The sequence below is a fragment of the Astatotilapia calliptera genome, chromosome 15 (genome assembly GCF_964374335.1).
Source record: "Astatotilapia calliptera chromosome 15, fAstCal68.1, whole genome shotgun sequence".
Classification (NCBI taxonomy): Eukaryota; Metazoa; Chordata; class Actinopteri; order Cichliformes; family Cichlidae; genus Astatotilapia; species Astatotilapia calliptera.
The window spans coordinates 15021944-15045032 of record NC_137436.1 but is presented as its reverse complement, the minus strand read 5'-3'; the positions used below and the strand labels follow the sequence as shown (position 1 = coordinate 15045032).

The 23089-nt window shown below is 39.2% G+C and overlaps 1 protein-coding gene across 1 annotated transcript in view; it reads right to left on the bottom strand.

The window, feature by feature from the left end:
• Positions 1-21632, bottom strand: part of kcnk3a (potassium channel, subfamily K, member 3a) — a 49876-nt gene extending 28244 nt beyond the window's left edge. The window contains exon 1 of the mRNA XM_026143329.2: positions 20245-21632. Within this exon, the coding sequence (XP_025999114.1) occupies positions 20245-20527 (283 nt within the window). The 5' untranslated portion in view covers positions 20528-21632. The remainder of the gene's footprint in view (positions 1-20244) is intronic.
• Positions 21633-23089: the final 1457 nt, after the last annotated feature.

Below are 23089 nucleotides of genomic sequence, written 5' to 3'. Positions count from 1 at the left end.
CTACTATGTGTGATATGGACAGAGCTTTCTTTTTTTGCCACATGTATGTTCTGAGGCCAGGGGGGAAAAAATAGCTAAGGCTACTTGGGCTCCACCATCGCTGGGTGCCGGGAGAGACAGCTCACTGCTTTGGGCACACAATCAGGGCTCAGCTGGCATGAACACTCCCACCATTACACAGAGAAATCTGTGTGAGGGGTGCATTTTATGGCACTGTGTTTCTCTGGGAGATTTATAGTGCGGTCGTGTGATAGTGATGTAGACCTTTTAGAGCTATAGAGGGTAATTACAAATGATATGGTGAAATATTTGTTTAGATGTAGATCATTTCTGGTTTTCTGATGTTGTTTTGCTCCTGATTTCTTGATTGAATTAGCTTTGCATGCATCATATCCTACATCTAGCTATGGCTCTGTACAGTAATGTTTATGGAATGGGTTATAGAGGGTTCACGCGCAGCACACTCATACCAGAGTGGCCATTATGAGCTATGGGATGAAATTTTCTCATCAGCATTTTAGTCATTTCTGTCCTAAATAAACAGGCAATTTGCAGCCGAACGCGAGCTGTAATATTTTGCTTCTTCTGCATGGTTGAGAGAAAGTGTCTGTCCAAACGTTTTGTCAGTGCTATCCATCACATTTCTGCAAAATTTAATAAACACAATGCAAGTCCTATCAGACAACTCATGTGAAATGCTTTGCATGGATTTCTGAAATTAATGCTCATAACCTATGAACTGCAAAAGCTTGGACGTCATCCGCATTCAAATTTCTGAGAGGTCAAATCTTTTGTAAGATATACAGTATTGTTGAATTGAATTTGTAGCCTGTGGGGACTCCTGCTAGAACTCACCAATTAAAAATAGTCAACAACAACAAATCTTTATTTTTAAGGTCCCTTAAAATAATGAACGTGTAGCTTGGTTGAAAATATGCCGTAGAGCTAATATCTGATTTTGTAAAAACCATCTTGCAGATGTGTGTATCCAGGCTTGTTTTTACGTGACAGATGTGGGAATGAAAAGGGAACATTTGCTTGTAATGTGCTTGAGAGTTGGCAGACATGCTCTTTGCGATGCATTTTTAATCCAAATCTATGGTTACAATTGCATCAGATAATTTTTGTCCTTGAATTTAACCATGTGACAGAGACAATAAACATAACATCCATCCATTTTTTTCTGTGTGCCCATTACATAATTTATGAATGAGTGTCCCTTTTGAGCGACATGACAGTAGATTTAAAGGTGCAGAGAGCAGCCACCACAGAGTTCTGGCATTTCAAACCAAACAAGCTGCATCTTTCCCTCCCTTTGTATTTCATTAACAGCTAGAAAGGTTATATTAATTGAAGACAATAACATCAGCTCAGCTTTTGCCACCACTTTCCCATCATAGTCTTCTTTCAGCTGCTTCCATCATAGATCTCCACAGCAGATCATCTGCCTACATCTCACCCTAACCCGAGCAACATCCTCTGTTACACATACCCTCCACATGTCCTCCTTCACTACATCCATGAACCTACTATCTTGCCTCACTGACCTTTTTCTCCTGACTGCTCAACCTGAGCTGTTCCTCTGATGTGCTCATTTCAAGTCTTGTCCTGTCTTCTTATTAAGGTGCCAATATACTCACAAATGTTCGCTTCGCTCACCACTGCAACCTCGATCTCACAGTCACATGTATTTATACCCGCTGCTGCGGTATTCTCCTGAACAATAGGTATCGCCACTCAGACAATATTGCCGCATAAGCGCTGACACAGGAAGAGAAGTCGTCAAAATCGGAAGCCAAGACTTTGTCAAGTGTTATTTGCAAAGTTTGTGCTGGAATATAATTAAAATGGTGTTAAAAAACCAACACAATCATACACTTGTGTCTTCAATGCGATGCGGCAGATTAAAAAAATGGAGCGGTGCTTGGGTTGCTCTCTGGAGCTCAATAAATTCCAGCGTGGTACCGTGACAGGATGCCACCTGCACAACAAGTCCAGTCAAGAAATAACGTTCTGACTTTAACCAAATAGAACACTTTTGGGATGAATTAGAGCAGAGACTTTCTTGTTCAACATCAGTATCTGACCTCATCTCACAAATGTGCTTTTGGAAGAATGTTCAAAAATTCCCATAAACACACTGCTAAACCTTGTGGAAAACTTTCCCACAAAAGTTGAAGCTGATGTAGCTGTAAAGGCTGGGCCAACATCGTATTAAACCTTATGGATTAAGAATGGGAAAGGGTGGAGCGCCCACTCCGGGTCGGGGATGAGTTCCTGCCCCAAGTGGAGGAGTTCAAGTATCTCAGGGTCTTGTTCGCGAGTGATGGGAGAAGGGAGCCGGAGATCAACAGACGGATTGTTGCTGCGGCCGCAGTGATGCGGACACTGCACCAACCTGTCGTGGTGAAGAGGGAGCTGAGCGCAAAAGCGAAGCTCTCAATTTACCGGTCGATCTACGTCCCTAACCTCACCTATGGCCACGAGCTGTGGGTAGTGACCAAAAGAACGAGATTGCGGATAGAAGCGGCGGAAATGAGTTTCCTCCAAAGGGTAGCTGGCCTCTCCCTTAGAGATAGGGTGAGAAGTTCAGCCATCCGGGAGGGGCTCGGAGTAGAGCCGCTGCTGCTCCACATCGAAAGGAGCCAGTTGAGGTGGTTCGGGCATCTGACAAGGATGCCTCCTTGGCGCCTCCTGGGTGAGGTGTTCCGGACATGTCCCACCTGGAGGAGACCCCAGGGCAGACCCAGGACACGCTGGAGAGATTATATCTCTCGGATGGCCTGGGAATGCCGAGGTGTTCCCCCGGATAAGCTAGAGGAGGTGGCTGGGGAGAGGGAGGTCTGGGCTTCACTGCTTAGACTGCTTAGGCTGCTGCCCCCGCAACCCGGCCCCGGATAGAGCGGAAAACGATGGATGGATGGATGGATGGATGGATGGATGGATGGATGGATGGATGGATGGATGGATGGATGGATGGACGTTACTCAAGTACACCCAAATACTTTTGGCAATATAGTGTATTTTAAACTTATCTATTTTCACTACCTCTACTCCTTGTGACTGTTATGCCCGTATCCCTCTCATTCACATATATGCGTTTATTTCTACTAACTTTCAATCTTCTCTCCAGATCATACCTCCACCTCTCCAGATTCTCTTCTACCAGCTCCCTGCTTATCATTACTTTCAGGTTGCAAGGTTAAAATTTAATTCTTGAGCAAACCATCATCATATGTATTTACGGCTGTTTTGCTGCGCTCCTCTGCTCTTTGTTTAACTGTGCATGGCTCCCAGGCCTCTAGATTAACCTAAGTTTTGTGGCTAGATGAGGAGAGTGGATGGATTAGAGCAGGACTGGGGAACTCCAGGCATCAAGGGCCGGTGTCCTGCAGGTTTTAGATCTCACCCTGGGTCAACACACCTGAATCAAATGATTAGCAGGCCTCTGAAGAACTTCAAGACATGTTGATGAGGTCATTTAGCCATTTAAATCAGCTGTGTTGGATCAAGTACACATCTAAAACCTGCAGGACACCAGCCCTTGAGGTCTGGAGTTGCCCCACCCCTGGTTGAGAGTAAATTTTGTCACTGGTTTACCGCCAGTACATCCTGTCCTAAGCATTCAACTACTCTCCCTGTCCCATGTACTTTTTGTTTGAACTCTATTTCTTGGTTTACTTATACAGCATACGTAAGTCTACAAACTAACTGCATCACCGATTTGCTGATTATGTATCTCATTTCTTTTGTTCTTAAATACATTTGTTTTTCTTATAAGTCTTCTACAATCTCCATATTTTGCCCTTCGCTTATAGCTTTTAGTAGCTCGGATGGAGAAACAAAAGGCAGTGGAACAGCTGCAGAGACAGAGCTACATGAAAAGATTTCATATAAATGAGGTAAATGACACGAATAAAATACTGTTTTTGTTCTTTTTTTATATTGCAATCTAAACTCTCTTGGCTGGAGCCTTTCATCAAGCGTTCAGTTTTATGTTCACACTTTTTATAAACAGGCTCAAACTGAGAGACTTATGTGAATAAACCTGGCATGATGTTGTGGATAACTATAAACACAAAGGGAGTACGAATTCATTCTCTGCTAAAGACCCCATTACCCCGCTTTATTTTTTAATACCCAATAGATCTGTGCTGCCATATTAAATTTTTAAATCTCACTTATAGAATCATTAAGAGAAGGGTAGCAGAGCAAATAAAAAAATCTGAAGTTTAAACTGCCCAAATGGCACAAATTATGCTACCAGAACATAGCAGATTTGTCCTACAAGTAATTTTTATGAAGTCTATATAACTGCACAGATACCTAGAAATGCAGATTCTTTCAACAGTATGCAGTGTGCATCCATCTCTATGTCATGTAAGGACCGTTATCATGTTCTGGCAGAAGCGATGAGTGAGTGTGGTTGCAGCTAGCTCAGACATGTCTGTTATACCACCTGGAAATATGTGACTGAACGTTTTAATGGCTTTCGGACATCAGTGATTACGAAAACAAAAAATCCACAAACTTCGATGACCAGAACAGACAAAGTTTGTCTGTTGTATAGAAAGTAAACCACAGAGATGTCTTCTTGGCTGAAATGATTGCATTCAGTTACAGAAGTTAGAGAAGCAGAGGCATCTTATCACATTGTGCTACAACCTAAAACCAAATCAATCGGTCAAATAAAACCAGCCCAGCTGGGTGGGTGGGGGGCACACTGTAATACACACATTTTGCCTCTACTGTACATTGCATACCCAGTCAGAAAAACAAAGAGGTGTAATATTCACAGCATTATTGCCAGCATTGCACCTGGAGTTACGACCCAACTGTCTGCACAAGTTCCCAATACCTTTCCTTTTCAGGTCACGAGAAGAGAAACACGGCGAACGCAGCCCAGTGACAGTTTTAACAAGCAGTCAGTCTGCTCTGTGCAGAGATTCACACATCTCATCTTCCAACAGCAGCCCTGTCTTTTATAACGAAAAAAAGACAAGTTCTTAATACTGTCATTAAGTAACATGAAAGACCAAAAGACAAAAAAATGAATTGGTCCAGCTGACAAACACAGACTGTGTATTCAAAGCCTGATGTATCTTGTTCCTAGAAGCCATTATGGTCTGTAATTGAATTCAAACATTGGCAAAACCAGAGTTATTATAGTTTTATAGTTCCTAATTACTTTTTATTCTTATGTTGTTTTGACTTTCAGTTTTGTTTTTAGTTCAGTTTAGTTTCTGTGGTTTGAAATGATTTCGTTTCGTTCTAGTTTTTATTGATTTCACCGTTAGCTTTCCTTTCCTTAATTATTCAAATTCAAATTCAAATTCAAATTTTTATTTGTCACGTACACAGTCATACACAGTACGATATGTAGTGAAATGCTTGGACAACTGCTCGTGACCTAAAGAAAACAAAAAAGGAAAAGGCTATGAATAAGAAAGGAAATAAATATGAAAAATTAAAAAGGGTAAATTCTAATATGGAGAGTATTTGTCAGGGGTATATTTAAGACATTCAGAGGAAATATTATAACACAAATGCATCACTTTTTGAAGACAGCTGACTCGCAGGAACACAGATATATGTTTTCAATAAACAGATGCGCCATGGGCCTGACCAGAGGTTGGGATAACAAATCTGACAAAGACTAAAGTGCTGTTGTGTCCTTCAGCTTAATGAAAGCCTAGAAACCAGGTGATGTGTTGTGGACAATGAATTTGATATGAAATTTAAGAAACTGTGATACACTGAGTCTAAGACAGTGAAGTGCAGAGGAGGCAGCACACGTGCTAAGCACACCTGGCTATGGGAAGGTGTTTAGCTCAAACTTCCTGCGTACAGCTAGTAGTTGGGTTTGACTGAGGTCAGATGGCATTCTTACCATAAACAAACTGCTTTGGAGTGTCTCTGGAATCTCAAAATAGTCTTGGAGCAGTTGTTTTGATCCTCACCCGATTATTACGTTCAGAACCACATGGAGGCTCTGATAAATCACAGTTTGATTTAAACTAATTAAACACAAATTTCTGCTTATAGTTCTCATTTTAATTTCATGTGTATTTGAAGATATATGGTACATACACATGCCCACTTTTGCTCTATCCCGCAATGGTAAAGAATCTGACCATGAATTCAGAGCAAATCTGGATCAAGACTGACTCCAGGCATTTAACCTGATTTAGACTTCTGCAGGAAATCCATATTATATTTTACAACATAAGTCGAAACACTTTTTAACCCTACGCTGTTACCTTCCATGCCATTTAGTCATTGTAGCTTGCGTGGACCCGATGTATAGTTAGAGTTCTGAGAAGGTACAGATCTGACTACGTGGAAGATTAAAGCATAAGGTTGGAGGGTTTTCCGGTGACATCCTAAGTTATAATGTAGATTTCCCCACAAAGGTCTGAGTTAGGCTTTTCTCATGTCCCTGACTTTAAGAAACAAAAAAACAGACAAACTAAAATAAATCACATTCCCAACAGAGTTAATTAGCAAATCTAACAACAATATTTTACATTTAGAATTTATTTTAAAAACTGTCACAGACAAACAGTATAATCCCACAAATTCTTTCCAATGCACCCTGAAATATTTCTTTACATTGTTACAGTGTTGAGTTGTAATACATATTTAGTGTCTGATGAAGCTAGGACACATCTCAGTTAATCTCAAATTTCCAATGGAAGGATTAGGACATTAATCGAGCAGCAGTGCCCAGCGCTCACTAAAAGCTCTGGGTTGTGAAAGAGGCTCATAATTCAATATTGCAGGATATGAGATTATAGGCATTCTTACATTTGGAGAAAAAACACAGGAAAGAGTTCATATTTCTGATCAAATAAACCATAACACAGCCAGTTTACCCCAATATAGAAAAGATTTCATGCTGTATCCTGTATATTTATACTCTGGAACAGAATCAGTGGGAGATCTCACTACTGTGTACTATTTTATTTGGTTAAACTCCAGCCAGCTCCTGCTGGGATATAAAGTCTAAAAAATACAATGTCATGTTTTGTTTAGAGAGTCAGGCAAGTACTCAACTTTCCATAGAGGCAGTGGAGCATAAAGCAGACGCACAATAGGTAAACATTGGCTGGTCATGTGAACGAAGCAGCAGCAACAGCAATGAGAGTGACTTCTATCAACTTTCTCAGACCTAACTCCTTCAGATCCAAACCAGCAACAACCTGCCTCAGCCAGTAACAGCTGCGCATCTTTCAGTATTTATGCACTTAGTTTGTGCCTGTGGTTGAGTGTAAAGGTTTGCATCTTCATTACTAATGCAAAGAACATACAGTGCTGTATTTTTAATTTGAAACATTGAAATTTAGATGCAAAATGTCTTGTAAAAGTTCGTTTATGTGGCGTGCTGCCATCATAATTAAAAAGCTGGTTACTTGCTTAACCCAATTCATAACAGAGAAAGTTTGGCCAACTTTCAAACACTTTGACTAAAATTTCTGAATATTTCGTATTTAATTTAAAGTTACATCAGCCAATAATATCGCGAAGGCAGAAAAGAGATCTTTGACTGACAACTGATTGTTGGTTTACCTTTAATAGTAAAGAAGTCAGCTAACAGTCAAACAGACCTACAGTCATATGAAACAGAAGAGAGTATATAGAGCCGAGTGAAAACTTACTGTGACCACAGGAATTAAGTGGGCAAGTAGCAGACAGGTGCTGCGAATCAGATGCAGTTAATAACCTCTATAAAGGCAGAAGTTTTGCGGACTTTGCTGGTATCAGCAGTCCACTCTTCCCAGGAGTGGACTGCTGTAAATTCACCCCAAGGTCTTACTTTACAAAGCTCAGAGACTCTTCAACAACTCCACAAGCTACATCTCAGACTCCACGGGCAGTTAGCATTTTAAATGTTTAAGTTCATAACAGCACAATTAGAAAAAGACTCAACAAGTACGGCTTGTTTGGAAGGATTGCCTCTCTGAAAAGAACATGGCAACACATCTTAAGTTTCCAAAGTCTCATCTAAACAAATCACAGTACTTCTGGAAAAAGGTCCTTTAGACAGACCAAGCCAAAGTGGAGATAGTTGGCCATAATGCACAGCATCACATGTTGGGAAAACCAAACATAGCATAGCAGCCACAGGACCAGGGCACCTTGCAGTCATTGAAGGAACCACAAACTCCTCTGTATACCAAAGTATTCAAGAGTCAAAAAGGCCATCTTTCGCGCAGCCAAAACTTAGCCAGTAGTGAGTCATGGAAAATCAGAATGATCCCGAACACAACAGCAAATGTACAAGAGAATGGCTAAAAACAGAAAAGAAGCAATAGATTTTGCAATATCATTAGCCCAAGTCAAAGAATTCGACCTGACTGAAATTCTGTAGTGTGACCTTAAGAGCACTGTGCATAAAAAACTAGCCACAAACCTCAATGAGCTGAAGCAGTCTTGTGAAGAAGAGTGGGTCAAAACACATATGTGCAAGAAGCCCCTGTGAGCCAAAGGGCTCAGGCTTCAGGCTCCTCTAAAACGCATATATTATATTATATATAATATATATGTATGTATTCCTATTATGGATTTCAGGCACATGGCTGAGGAACACAGTCCTTTCTGTAAGCACAGAAGCCCCACCCACATCCTGCTTAAATGTTTTCTTTGAAAGGGTGACAAATCAGAAGAAGGTTGGCTTAGAATGAGAACAGGTTAAACAGTTTGTTACAAACAGATGCTGAACAGCGCTTGACTGTACTCCAGTAGAGTTCACAAATAAAAAACATGGAACTGAAAATGAGTAGAAAGTGTGCACTTTAATCTGCAGAATGTTAGGACAGATTTGCTTTAAACATGGATGCAAAATACACTATCATAAATTACAGGGCGAATTTTGGGGAAAAGTCACATGGTAACGCAAAGAACAACATGAAATCATTGAAACGGAATTATAAATACCAGCCCGCCACTCTGGCTTCTAAAAGCTTTCCATCCAAACAATGGGTGGCATCAGATGTAAACCAAAAGAACACCAACTCTGTGGGAGTTCAGACAATTCATCACTTCCACCAGCACATGACAAAAGGGAAAACATTACATTCATCTCTATTTAGAAAACCTGTTTGGGAAGCTACCCCTTTACTTATAACCGTGTAATTGCAGATAATTAGCAGCGACCACAAAGTGAAGTCAAGCTTTATGTTATTATAGCTCACAATTGTTTGCGGCTTCCTGAGGAAAAACATCGATCATTACCATAAGTCCATTATAGATCAATACAACAATATTTAGCATCACCACAAGGAGACGAGGGGATTTAAAAGGAGCTATCTCTCTTTCAGTGGGATTTTTATGTGCATTGCAGTATGTCACATGAGCTCGGCATTAGTGAGCCACATCCGCTCAATGAGATACTACAGTTTCTAATCATATGTTCATACTAAGACTACTGGAAGTATGAGTCTGGGAGTATATTACATAACTTTGCTTGACTGGAAGTGAGAGTAAAATGTATTTTTCAGCTAAACTCACTGTTCACAGTGATTGGGACTTTACGGAGGCATCAGAACATGGCCAATTAAGATAATAGAGATTATTTAACTGATTTTGCTTGAAACAAACTGGAAAACAAAGACCCATCAGGTGGGAGGACTCAAAAGTTGACATTATATCAATTTGAAAACCTACACAGAGGCTTCTATGTAATATTTCTCCTTTTTTGATGATGTCTCCCTCAGTGACCCCATCATCTGCATTAACCAGTGTGCCTTATTCAGCTGTCTTCCTTTCCAGATTTGTGATCTGCTTGTAACCTCAGTGACACAGAGCTGGACGAATAAAACAAAGAAAGCTTAGTCATCCGTTCAACTCTTCAGGCTTTCAAAGACGACCCTGTGAACACACTGTCTGACTGACTCTCAGTCTAATCATTTGTTTTATTACTAACATGCATATACACACTTTTTGCTGTGATCTTTATGGCTTGGAACTGGTATGTGCTATGGAAACACACTGGTATTATGTCACTCCTGTAAAAATGAGAAGTGGAAAGGGTTGTCTTTTTTTTTCAAGGTGTATGTCACATTACATCCAAGTGTGTCTGCATGATAGGTTTGGAGGGCAGAGCCCAACATTCAGAGTGCAACACTGGGTTATGTAAGGTAATTTGTTCTGTTTGGGGGACCTTCTGTAGAAGCACAGAAGAGTTAAAGTTACCTTATCCCCGAAATCTCCGAAAAGATAGCAGCTGTTCCCCAGCAGCATCGGGATCAGTTCACCGCTAATTCAATTAAACTGTAAACTAAAACCACTCTGGTTGATTATAACTATTCTTTCTTTATTTGCTGTAAATGAGTTTTATAATATTTGACTATTTTTCATTTGAAAACTGTGTTTCGGGAGTTCTCATTATAAGAGCAACGTTGATATTTTGAAATAATAAAAAAAACAAGGATTCATTAAAAATCATTTATGTATCAACAGCATTAAAAATAATTCAAGTGTTAATATGGAATACAGCTGTCATCTTACGTGTCTTCTTCCCCTTAATTTAGAGAAAACACATGATCTTGATTAGTTATTAATAAAGTGCAAAGCGACCTGAAGGATGAAAAAGGCTGCAGATTTCTTGAATCTGATTAGACACGTGACTTGTCACAGAAGACTGTGTGCTCTACATGTTTATTGTGTTTTTGTCAAGCATTCAGTTTGTGCATATAAATCCATATGAAAATGAATTTTGCATAAATTTTGACACTTAAAATAAATTCTTTATTTTGTCATTGAGTTATTTTGTTAGTTTGTCATGGGCATCTGGTAAATTGGTAAATCATACATTCTTATATAGTTCTATACTGTGTATTGTGTATTTTGTTGTACAGTTATTTTATTTTCAACTTATATATTTTATCTTATTCTTTCCCAGTTAAATTTACCCTTCATTCTAATTTGTGTTGTACAGTTATTTCATTTTTAACCTTAATTTTTTATATTTTATTCCTTCCTAGTTAAATTTACCCTTTTTAATTTTTCATATTTATTTCCTATCTTATTCATAACCAGTTGTCTAAGCATTTCACTGCATATCGTACTGTGTATGACTGTGTACGTGACAAATAAAATTTGAATTTGAATTTGAATTTGAATTGGTGCGACATGCACATGTGCTAGAAAAGCATAGCAGATACTCATCTTGTGCATATTTGTCATTAAGTTATTACTCATAATTCATCCTATTTTTAATTGCACAAACCATTTTCTATGGTTGCCATCTACAGCAGCTGCTCGGCCCATGCCATGAAGCTCCTGATGCACAGTTTTTGTGCTGATGTTAATGCCAAAGGAGGTCGGAAACTCATGTCTGATATGGAAGAATTTCACAAACTGACTTGTTGCACTGGTGGCATCCTATTACAGTACTACACTGGAAGTTAGTTGTTGTTTAGAATGAGCGTTTCTTTCACAAATGTTCGTAAAGAAAGCCTGCATGGTGTTGGATGTTATACTGTACATCTGCTGCAGCAGGACTGCCTGAATTTTGTCTATGTCTAAGTCTGCAGGTATGTGCAGATGCAGGCCAGGAATTTCTATGACTTGGTTTAGTTGACATGGGTAAAAATTGTGGCCAGTGAAAACACCAGAAGGGTGTAATGTGGCAACTACCGTATAGCCTCCCTCACACTCATACAGTATGCATCTTTACTCTTCTTTTTCTCCCCCCATAAACGTTGTTTCTTTCACGATATCATTAGCTCACATACTAACTTCATTAAGTACGTGAGGTAGATGAAGTCATTAATGACTATAGAATAAAGTATGAATGAAATGTATGACTAAATGTGGCCTGTATTCTAAAGCACTTTTAGTGGGCAGTAAGACTACAAAAGCACTATATAAATGCTAGTGCGTCATAACGTAAAGCCAGCAGAGGAAGCAGAAACCCACACTCAGGGCCACTGAGGGAAAACACTAATGCATATGTGCAGTTTGCTGCACAAGCAAACCTCAAAGCTGGAAACTTTTTGGGCTCCAGGCGAACAATTTTCATTCAAGCAAGCAGACACCATTTTTAGTATCCAGTTCTCCTTAATTCATCCATGAGTGGCACCCACAGAGAGTTTGGACCTTAAGGAGCTTGCATAACACTAGTGGACGGAGATATGCATCCAGTTTTCTATTCTCATATTGATGTTTTAGGAATTCAGTTAAAACTTTCACTACAAAATGAGTGGGAACTGCACATGTCAAACACTAAGATGGGATCACATCGGCCATAACACCAATGACTTTTTGAGTCATTAGCCTTGCAGATGGTACAATCATTTTTTTTAAGTTGTAGGTATTTGTGCGCCTCATGTAGGCAGGCTCCAGCCACTGTCACTGAATAAGAAAACCGGAAGAAAACAGGTGGAAAATGATTTCTTGGTAACACCTCTGGACTGAAACGTGGAGTAAAATTCAAAATTAACAAAAAAATTTGTTTTAAAGTTTACTATTTGTCAAACAAAAATAAATAAATAAATACATAAATAATTGTTTTTATCTTTGCTGATGTCTTTTCACTTGTCTCTTCACCTTCTTTTATCTTCCCAGAGCCGACACTTTCTCCGCTCTCCTCTGAGAAGAGCTGAAGTATTCGTCTCGGTGCGCCCACGAGGAACATCCACTGAGAGTTACGTTCTTTGTGCACTCAACCACTTACTGCACTAACCTCTTAAGCTGACTGAATAATAATGGTGATTCTAATGTAAGTAATTAATTGTATTAATAATTCAACACGTGCCCTCGTGCGTAATTATGCAACAGCTAAAAGACGGGTTCGTGCCTGCTGCCAAATCAAACTGCTGCCAGCAATGGAGATAGAGAAATGATCCGATATTTTATTCAGTTCCAGCCCACATATAGAAACATTAGAGTCATTGACCCAGAGAGGATTTGCTGAGCACGCCTGCTCATTTTAAGCAGCAGCATACGTCACATGCATACACTAATGTGCTTACGCACTTGGTAACTGCCCAGCACATCAAGAACTGATGTACTGCTGGTGACAGAGTAACTAAACCAGCGCTGGAAGGGCTTTCAGCACTGTGATCCAAGCCACTTTTAATGTGATGGCAGAGTATGTCCTGCAAACAAACTAGGGGATTCTCCTTAACACTCCAAGGCTTTATCTTGGGATTATAATGACTAGTAGAGACAGCATGTCCCGCACACATTTGGATTCAGTTTCTTTCTCCTCAGAAGATTAAAGATTTAAAGAATACAGATGATGATGTGTCTCTATTGAGACAATGAGCTCACGTCTACTGAATCAACAATAGGCAAACAGCCAAATGATCTTTATACAAGAACTATTTAACAAGAGGTGATTCACTGTCATAAAAGTCCAAGCAAAACATGCTCTTTTTTTTTTGAAGTAATGGTTTTCTAACTATAAACATGTGGGTTTAGATCCTATTCAAAAGAAAAATGTTTTTATGAGCCCAAAGCGAAGGTTAATGACATCAGGGATTAGATATTAGATGATCCTGAGGAAAAGAGATGCTTATTTTTTTATTAGTTTTTTTCCTCTTTTGAAATATTGAATTTTCTGCTGAAAATGCAAAATAAAAACTAACTTTTTGCATCATTCACCTAAATAATACAGTTGCAGAAAATAGTTTGCAGACCGAAGTGGACATAGCCCAATGAAAGACATGAAAAGAAAATACAGATGTTGATTTTGGGGGGGTCTTTTTAACTATTTTTGAGATAGGACAGTGGAGATTCAAACCTAGCCTTACGGTGTATGGGTTGCCTGCTTGACCAAGTGAGTCATAGCAGTACAAACAAGGTTTTGGTTTTTTATTTTATTTTATTTTTTTGAGGTACATGATATGATATTACACATGTGGGAGGAAAAAAACTTCAATCAACAAGAATTTGAAGTTGAAATGGTTTTTATTTATTCATTTTCAATTAGCTCGTTCATGCATTTTTCTTCTGTCCTGCATATTTTTTTCTTCTCTTTCCAGTTATGTTTTCCTCATTCTAGTGAGTGATCTACTGAAGAGTGTGCTTTTAATGAGAGTATTACATCTGTAAGAACCAGCTCCATAACTCACAGTGAGGTCTGCGGTTTATTCAGAGTTACTGGGACATGTTCCTGTTGAATTTTCCGTCTTTTATGAGACTTTTTGCATGATTATATCACCTCAGAAAATTGTAGTTATTTATATGATGGTGTTGGAGAGAGGAAGCAGCAACTGCAAAGAAAGATTTCTTCCACTGATTGCTGATTAAATTCAGGCTTATGAGAAGGCTTGAGCTTGTCCAAGCTGTCATTGGGTCAGAGACGGCACACCATTATAGGACATGTTTTAGAAAAGGCTTGTTTCTTTTTCTTTTAGGTGGTCCAAGTGTTTAAGACAGCTAATCTAAATATATTGTAATAATTATTCTATGAACATATAAAACAACATTTTTCTTTTCAGTATGTAGTTAAAGAGTGGCTAGAGAAAAGTTATTGTTATTGGTGAATTAACAATACCGTTAATCTCTATAAAGTCATGCACGTGAATATGTAGGTAGGAGACAAGATTTTAAAGGACAGGAAGTAGAGGTAAAAGAAGCCTTGCAGTTTGCCTGTAGCTCCACTTCCACTGACCAGTCACTTTTATGCAGGCTTTAGGTGGATGTAACTGAACAAGAAGGTGAAAAAATGCAGTTTTGTAATACATCTTGGATGTAATCTAATTACAATTTAGCCTTGTATTATCCATTCATTCTCTTCCACTTATCCTTATCAGGGTCTATCCCAGCTGTCATGGGGCAAACTCCACACAGAAAGGCCCCAGTTAAACCCAGTCCACGCCACTATGCTATCCAGCTTTGCGTTAGCTTTTGTGAAGCTGTCTGGATTTATAAACACTGACTGGTGCAAAGAGCAGCATGACTACTTCCTGCAATGAAAGCCCTTAAAGCTGGGCCTGATGCGTTTCCAGGCTGTGATGTCACCAAGGTGTTGCTAGTGTTAGGGTTGTTAAAACAAAGGGGAAAAAAGTCTCATTTCAATTGTAGGTTTGTCTTGACACTCAGAACTGCATTAAATTAAAATGCACCAGCTTGTTTTATAGTGTTAAAAAGGAATTGTGGTAAATAATGTTGATCAGTTGGTTAATATTTAGTTTGCATGAAAATATTAGATCTTTGTAAAGCTACAAATTTACAAAAACAAAATCTTCTAAAACTTAAAAAAATTGCAGCTTAATGGTATTTTGTGCACCTATAAACATTATTTGGGAAGTTATTATAAAGTTTATTACGGTGTTTCAAAGACCATATAAGTAGGGGTGAGGTGCCAGTGATGTCACAAAATCTGAACCTAGTGATGGGTCAGATGCGTCCTGTTTTACTCAGCTTTTACTCAGCTGTGTGGTCAGTTGATTTTTTGTTTACTTTTGCTGTCTTTTTTACCACGACCAGTCACAGCAAAGTACCTACCTGGACCTGGTTTTGCTGGAGATTTCTTTCTGTTAAAAGGTATTTTTTCATTCCCACTGTCGCCTGGTGTTTGCTCAAAGTGGGTTGTCTGATTGTTGGGTTTTCTCTCTATTATTGTAGGAGAACTATCTTACAGAATGAAGTGCCTTGATGCGACTGCTGTTGTGGTTCGGTGCCAGATGATTTCATTTCTGTTCCATTTAGACACTACAACATCCTGATTAGGCTGATTAAAAGATTGTAGTTTGCAGAAATTGGTCTCTGTCTGTTGCTGTGCATCACAGGACCAGTGTTGAAGAACATCTTGTGCATCTGCGATGTGAGCAGCTTTCACTGTATATGTGACACCAAATGTGATTTCTATCAAACATCCAAAAACATCAATGTTGAGAAAAGTTACTTGAAATTTCGATTCAGCGCTGCCAATCAGTAATCTACGTGAATGATGTCATTTCCTTGGTACCTGGAAGCTGAAGCCCTCAGCTACAAATGCTACAGCTAAGCTACCAGTATTATAGCCAGTCATGAATGCACAAGTTGCTGAGTATTTTCAGCGGGGCTTCACAAATAATGAAATCCTTGTGTTATTAGCTGAATCACATGGTGTTACTATCAGCAAATGTACTCTTGAAAGGGCCAACTTGTTGCGATCTGGTTTTGAGTGTGCATTCCTCTGCACCATACCCTGCCGGGTTACAGGAAAATGACGTCATTCACGTAGATTACTGATTGGCAGAGCTAACTCGAAATTTCTAGTTACTTTTCTCAAAATTTTAATTAGTAAGTCAAAATTTCGAGTTATGGATACTTTTATTTTTGTGGCGGAAATGGCCTTCCATACAACACTAATAGAAAAATTCTTAGTTTTTTATTTTTGCTTTTTAAATGTGTTTTTCAAACTTGTGAGAACAATAAATATCATTTGTTTTCTTTCTGCAGAATTCTGTCTGGATTCAGTGAAAGTCAATTCAGTGAATGTGTGAGCGTAATTCCGGGGAACCAACCGTTTAATTTGGCTTGTGTAATCATACAGTGATATCATATTGCTTGTTACACAAAGACTTCTATAGTGTAAGTCAACATATTATATGATGGCCATCTGCCCACGACTGCTTCTCATGACCTCCAATTGTATGCCCCTGTCCTTCTTTCTGTTATGTAACAGTCCTCTGCCTGGTAGAGTTCAAGGTTTGCCCTGTGGTGTGGCAGTGATAAGAAGTTCACCCCTGGGGTGAGGATACAGGGAAGATGACTCTGTTTCAGATCCCCGCGAACCCCCACATTTTATAATACTCAGTTCGAAATCGTGCAGAGGCGCTCCCCAGGTGGCATTTAGAGAGCATTTTCTTGCCCAAAGCTCATTAATTTTTTTCCTTAGAGGTGTATCCCACATTGATTCCATATTACTCCCACAGTTGGGTTAGTAAATATACACCCCAACCTCTTCCTTCCCTTTTCTCTTTTAGAAAACGATGTGTGCTTACTGGCTGTAGCTTCTCCTGCCTTTGTCAGTTACATGGATCGGCCAAAACATTAAAACCACCTGTCTAATACTGTGCAATTCCCCCTTGTGATGCTAAATCATGGCTTGGATGTAGGACCTTGAAGAGTGTTCTGACTGTAGGGCCTTTTTTTCCTGAAGGTCAGGGTGGGAACTTAATGTACTGGGCTTTTAAAGGTGTATCTCACAGACGAGTCAATTACTCAAAGTCTTTGAAATGTTTTTAAGTCATTTGGGGTATTTAGCACAACATTACATTGTATCAAGATGATCCCTGTTATTACCTTCTCCTTTCAGTGATTTTAATATTGTGGCTCATTGATTTATCTTAAATTATCATTATGGCTTGCAGGGACTGATTCTGTCATGTGCTAGCTGGCAGTTGACATGGAAAATTCCCCATTTTATTCTTGATACTGAGCTGTTTGCACATCATACTGAGCTCTCTGGTCCTTGGGGGTGTCCTGCATTGGAGCGGAAAGTCCTGAGGCCTCATTCTGAAAATGACTTTAATTATAGATTCAAAGAATAAGCGAGGAATTAAGAGGTTCTTGTCTATTTTTACGCTTCAGCTTAACAAATTAGGCGTTCCACTCTCATATCCTGAAGCAATATTTGGACTTTGCTATAAGCCACGGCTGCGTGATATTATGTGTACAGTACAGTGTCCGTACTGTTGATTTCATGTGCCAGGAGTCCAGTGGAACAGCGAGGCTCTGGTGTTGTCATTAATACTTAATGGCAGACTGAAACGCCAATCACTGTATTTGTAGCAGCCTCGAGGCTCGCAATTACAGAATGCAGTTACAGCCACCCGGGGGCTGGGGTAGTGTGCAATTAGTTGCCTGCATCTGATAGGGTTACAAGTCACAGATCAATAGTCATTGCTGCCCCGGCCACTAAATACAGGAGGAAGACTCAGATAGGAGATGAAGATAAGAACAGCTTCTGACAGATAAGGACAATGTGATGTAGGGAGACAGTGAAGCCTTTTTAAAAAATGTATAGAAATAAATGAGGTGGTGTAATCTATAAAAATATGACTTTATGAGCAAACAATCTGAATTTGCCACTTTCGCTGTCTAGTAACAGAGGTAGCTTATCTGTTTAAGAACTATGGTTTATGACTTATATTGGATATGGTTTTTGAATTATTAGTATCTAATGAAACATTTTATTGGTATATATTAATATGCAAACCATTTTTTACTATGGTAGTACAATTGTTTTTCTTAATTGCAAAATGTGCAGTTTTAAAACAGCCTTTAAGTGCACGCATGGTTCACACAGAAGCTAATCAATTGCTCCATTACTTCTGCTATTTCAGTATGTCAGGGAAAAGCATTAAGTCTGTGAACAGTGGACTGTTTAAAGACTCTTTGAAAATTCAGGCAATATCAAAAAAGATCAACAATTTGTTGCACAGTGCTTTAACTTTTCTAAATATTTAACTTATTTAACATTCCCTGCTTTTTATCATTGTTTTATGTCTCTACCAAATCACTGGGGAAGTATGTGACTCATCAGCTGCTAAATGACCTACCATAGTCATCCACAAGTTACTAACTGTGTGTTTTATGGCGTGAATTATGTGGGGAAACCAGCATTTTCTCACTTTCCCCCTTGTACAGAGGATATTTTGTCTGAACTGACAACCTGGAAATCCAGACTTTGTAGAGTGATTGTGATTGTATGCAACTTCCACCTCGACTTTTCTCTCCTGTAAAAGATGTCATTGTGATCTCAATGGGAATTCAATCATTCTCAATGGGTATAATTGCATTTTAAAGAACCTACACTGAGTAGAGCTACCTGTTGCAGCCGTAATCTACTGTATAGACAGATTTACAGTGAAGGATGTGCTAAAGCTGCAGGGAGCTGCAAATTTGGTGATAATTCTCTGTATTTGCATCAATACCACCCCTCCTTTCACTCTGATGCACTTTCTCATGGCTATTATGAGCATAATGATAAAACAAATGGTTATAACTCTTTTAAAAGCAAAATGAGCTGATGTAAACCTGGCCTCAGATCACAAGACAATTTGATTCATTACAGTAATTAAAGTTGTTTTTTTTTAGTTCCATTTTTCTGATATGATGTCAGACTGAGTAAAGCACGGAGAGTGCTATGGAGGAAAATGAGTAAAGCTGACCTCCAGTGAAACCACTAAAGCAAACAGGCTAATTTTCAAGCCTGATAAAAATTGAGTAAAGAGCTGCCAGGCTTGTGGTGTTGTCCTTGGACCCTTCGGAACAGGAGAAATGCATTTGAGCACAAATGAAGATGCAAATGAAGGTCCCAATAATGCAGAGCTTTTCAGTATTCATCACAAATTCACTGGCTGAAGTTTTAAATCCTTCATATTGTGTCTCAACATGTACAGAGAGATTTTCAGATTTTTGAAGCTCATGTCTAATGACAAAGTTGTGAGCAAAAGAATTCTTTGGCGAGAAGTTTGCACTTAACGTTTACGCACTCATTGGCTTCAAATCTGACTTTTAAATGATCCTCTATAATGCTGGAACTCAAAATAAATGTGGCCACTTCCAGCTGATGTAACATCCAAAGCTTGCTTTCCCAGTGAGCTCTAACCTGACTTTTTGGTTACTTTTTTGTTTTTGTTTTTTTGATTCAGGCACAGCACTCCTACGTTACCTTTGGTATTTCCTGACAGCAGAAGTTTTCCAAATGTTCTCCCACCTTCCTCACACACGTATTCATAAGGACTGGTGATATTGAGGCACAACTCTCGGATGAGCCTGCCCCTCAGTAGTCTTCCAGAAATGTAGCAATCACATTAAGTATATTTCCCTAACTATGAATAAAACAAATATAAATTATTTAAACCCTTATGGTTAAAGACACCCACCCCACACACACACACACATGCTACCTTCATATACTCTTAAAATACTCGGTTTTCATGTCTCCTGGCAGATTTGGCTGTATCTATTTTATTATAAACCTGTTGCATTGATATGTTTTTAAATAACATGATATTTTATGCTCTGTTTCTTTCATCTGTGCTATCACTGATTAGACCAGGACATTGTGCAGTGATCATATTTTAATGTGATCAGCAGTGTTGGACAAAAATTACTTAAATCGGGGTACCTCCTCCCTCATATTCAATCGCGTTTTGTCTTTATACTCCCAATAATCTAAAACTGCTCCACAGGTTTATTTGATAGTCGAGACGAATTTTCTTCGTTTTGTGCAATAACCGAGAGTCAAACTAAAGTCCGAGTTTCCGCAGAGTATCTAAGAAGTTGCTCTCTTACCTATTGTCGTGATCACAGTGATGGCGAAGTAAAAGGAGCCGGCGAATTTCCACTGCATGCCGGCTTTGTGCGGCTTCAGCTGCAGCACCACTTTTTCCAGCTCGTCAAAGTCCTCCGAGGACAAGTTGAATGTCTGGAGCAGCTCCCCTTTCTTCAGGTGCAGCTCCATCCTCTGGGTCGTCTCCTCCTGAGATTCCAGGGCGTCGAAGATCGCGGCTCCCACGAGCAGGTAGGTGAAGGTGCAGATGATGAGGGCGAGGGTCCTCACGTTTTGCCTCTTCATGGTGGTGTGGTGTGTGTTAGGGGGACAGGCGGAGTGTCAGAGCGGGTCTTGAGGACGGGGAACTCGGCTGGCTCATGGCTGTGCTGCTCTGACGGAGCAGAGGAGCTCTCTGATTACTTTATGAGCCGAGGAGCTGTTCATTCAGCACCACGCCTCCCTCACCCACCAACCCACCCCCCTCCACGCATCCATCCCACCTCTCTCTCACACACACTCTCTCTCCGACTGCATGAATCCCATTTTAATTCTCCTTATGAAATACTGTGGACTCACTGAGAAACTGAGAACACTGAGCCCCAATGCTACAAAAAAAAAAACGTCAGCCTTTAATGAAGCACAGCGAAAAAATGTATGCCCACATTAGGGAAAAAGAAATGGAGGATAAATAATCTCACTTTAAAAAAAAAACCTTTCAGGTATTTAAGTTACAAGAAAAAAAACGTTACATGCGAACCAAGAAAAAAGGAAAAACGAAAAAAAACTTGATTTTGACTATTTAATTTTTCCTTTTACTTTGTTTATCATAAAAAAATATAAATAACCCAAGACATCCACATGCAAAATGTTTTTACAGGATTTACAGGCACTATTAGAGAGGTGAAGAGTTTACTTCTCAGTAAAGAAAAACCTCTTATAGAAAATAATTTTTAATGAGATACAAATGAAATGTAAAAAAAATGCTACTTAACAATCAATAACAGTTTGGAAATATTTAGAGAATTATCTGTTTGCCTTGTGGAGTCAGAGGAGACGAGTGTTAGGGGGGGATCTGTGACAGAAGGACAGCAGCGAGAGTGAAAGGAAAGGTTTACAAGATGGACGTGAGACCTGCTATGATGTGTAGTTTGGAAGTAGTGGCACCGACACAAAGACAGGAGGCAGCGCTGAAGATACTAAGATTTTAGGTGGGAGTGACTAGGAATGACAAGATTAGAAATGAACACACCAGGGGGACAGCTCAGGTCAAACGGATTAGAGACGAAGTTAGAGAGGCAGGCCTAAGGTGGCTTGGTCATGCACAGTTGAGGGATGATGGAAATATTGGACAAAGGGTGTTTAAGATGAAGCTGCAAAAAAAAGAGGAAAAGAGGAAAACCACAGAGAAGGTTCATGGGTGTAGTAAAGGAGGACATGCAGAGCATTGGCTGGACAGAGGATGTTTGGGATAGGGTGAATGAATAACTCAGGCAACTTCTAAAGAGAGCAGCTAAAAGAAGAAATGTATAGTATGATCTATTACCTGATTTACTATAAATCTGAAAATCTCTCTGTACATGCTGAAATCTAACCACAAAAGCATATATGAAGGATTTAAAACGTCAGCCAGTGAATTTGTGATGAATACTGAAAAGCTCTGCATTGGCTTGAGATGAGTTTGTTTATTTGCACTTTCACCTTAAATGTGACAGAGAGGAATACGCAAACACAGCCTCAGGAGCCACAAGCTAGTGTACTCCTTGTGCCAGTTCCAAGTCCTGATCAAAAGTCAACATGCTGATCCATCCACTGGCGCAACCAATTGGGAAATACCAGAGAAGCTGAAAGTACCATATAATGATCTTTAAACAATGTGGGTTTTGTTACCTAAAGCAACCCCTTACCCCTGCAAAACTTTTAGGATACAAGTCATAATATCCTCTGAACATGAACAAAAAGAGTGTCGTTTTATTTTATTGTTTTTATTTTTAAAACCTCTGCTTGGCTGGTTTAGGCCAAAAGTAAAAGGGAAGTTATCTTTATTGCATAAAACAATAAAGAACTAATTATATCTCGTGCACTTGTAGCAGCATGCTGTGCACTCATTGCAACGTATCGCCTCTCTCTCTGTTTTTGTAATCTTGCAAGTACTCTGCTTCCAGGTTTCATAGCTACACTAACTATTCATGGAAAAAATACAGATTATAAAAGCAGTACTTCAGTGCCAACATCTTTTTGCCTGTCTCCTTGCTAATTATGTCACTCTAAAGTAACCAAGAAATGGTATATCTCACTGGACCCACATACCTGAAGGCTGCTGCAGAGGCCTGGCTTAAAATATTGTATGTAAAACTACTCCACTACATTTTTTAAAGGGGGGGGGATATTAAAGTTGTGTAGAAACTTAAATTTTAAGCCGGCAAGATTTAAAAAGGGGGAACCATGGAGAGCATTAAAAAAAATCCAAGCTGTTTTCTTCACCAAACTTTTTTTTTTTGTTCAGTTTTCAGCTTTGATGAACACGTATCACAATTGTATCGTCTATTACCTGAATTATACAGGCAGTAATGATCAGGTTCATTAATAATGGACAATAATTGTTAGTTTAGCCATATAATGAAGTTCCACGCTCAAACTACAATTTGAAAAAAAAACTTCAATTCCAGAAAAAAGACATCGGACATAGAAACATAGTGCAGCCCATTTTCTTTTAAGATGGAATCAGGTGAATTCCTGACAGACTACAGCTGCTTTTGTTGACTACTGACCTACTTCAGCAGAGCAGCTGGGGGTTTAAAAAAAACAAACAAACTTTTTCATTCACATTCACTGCTGGGAGCTGTGAGATGGTTTTATTGCATCAAG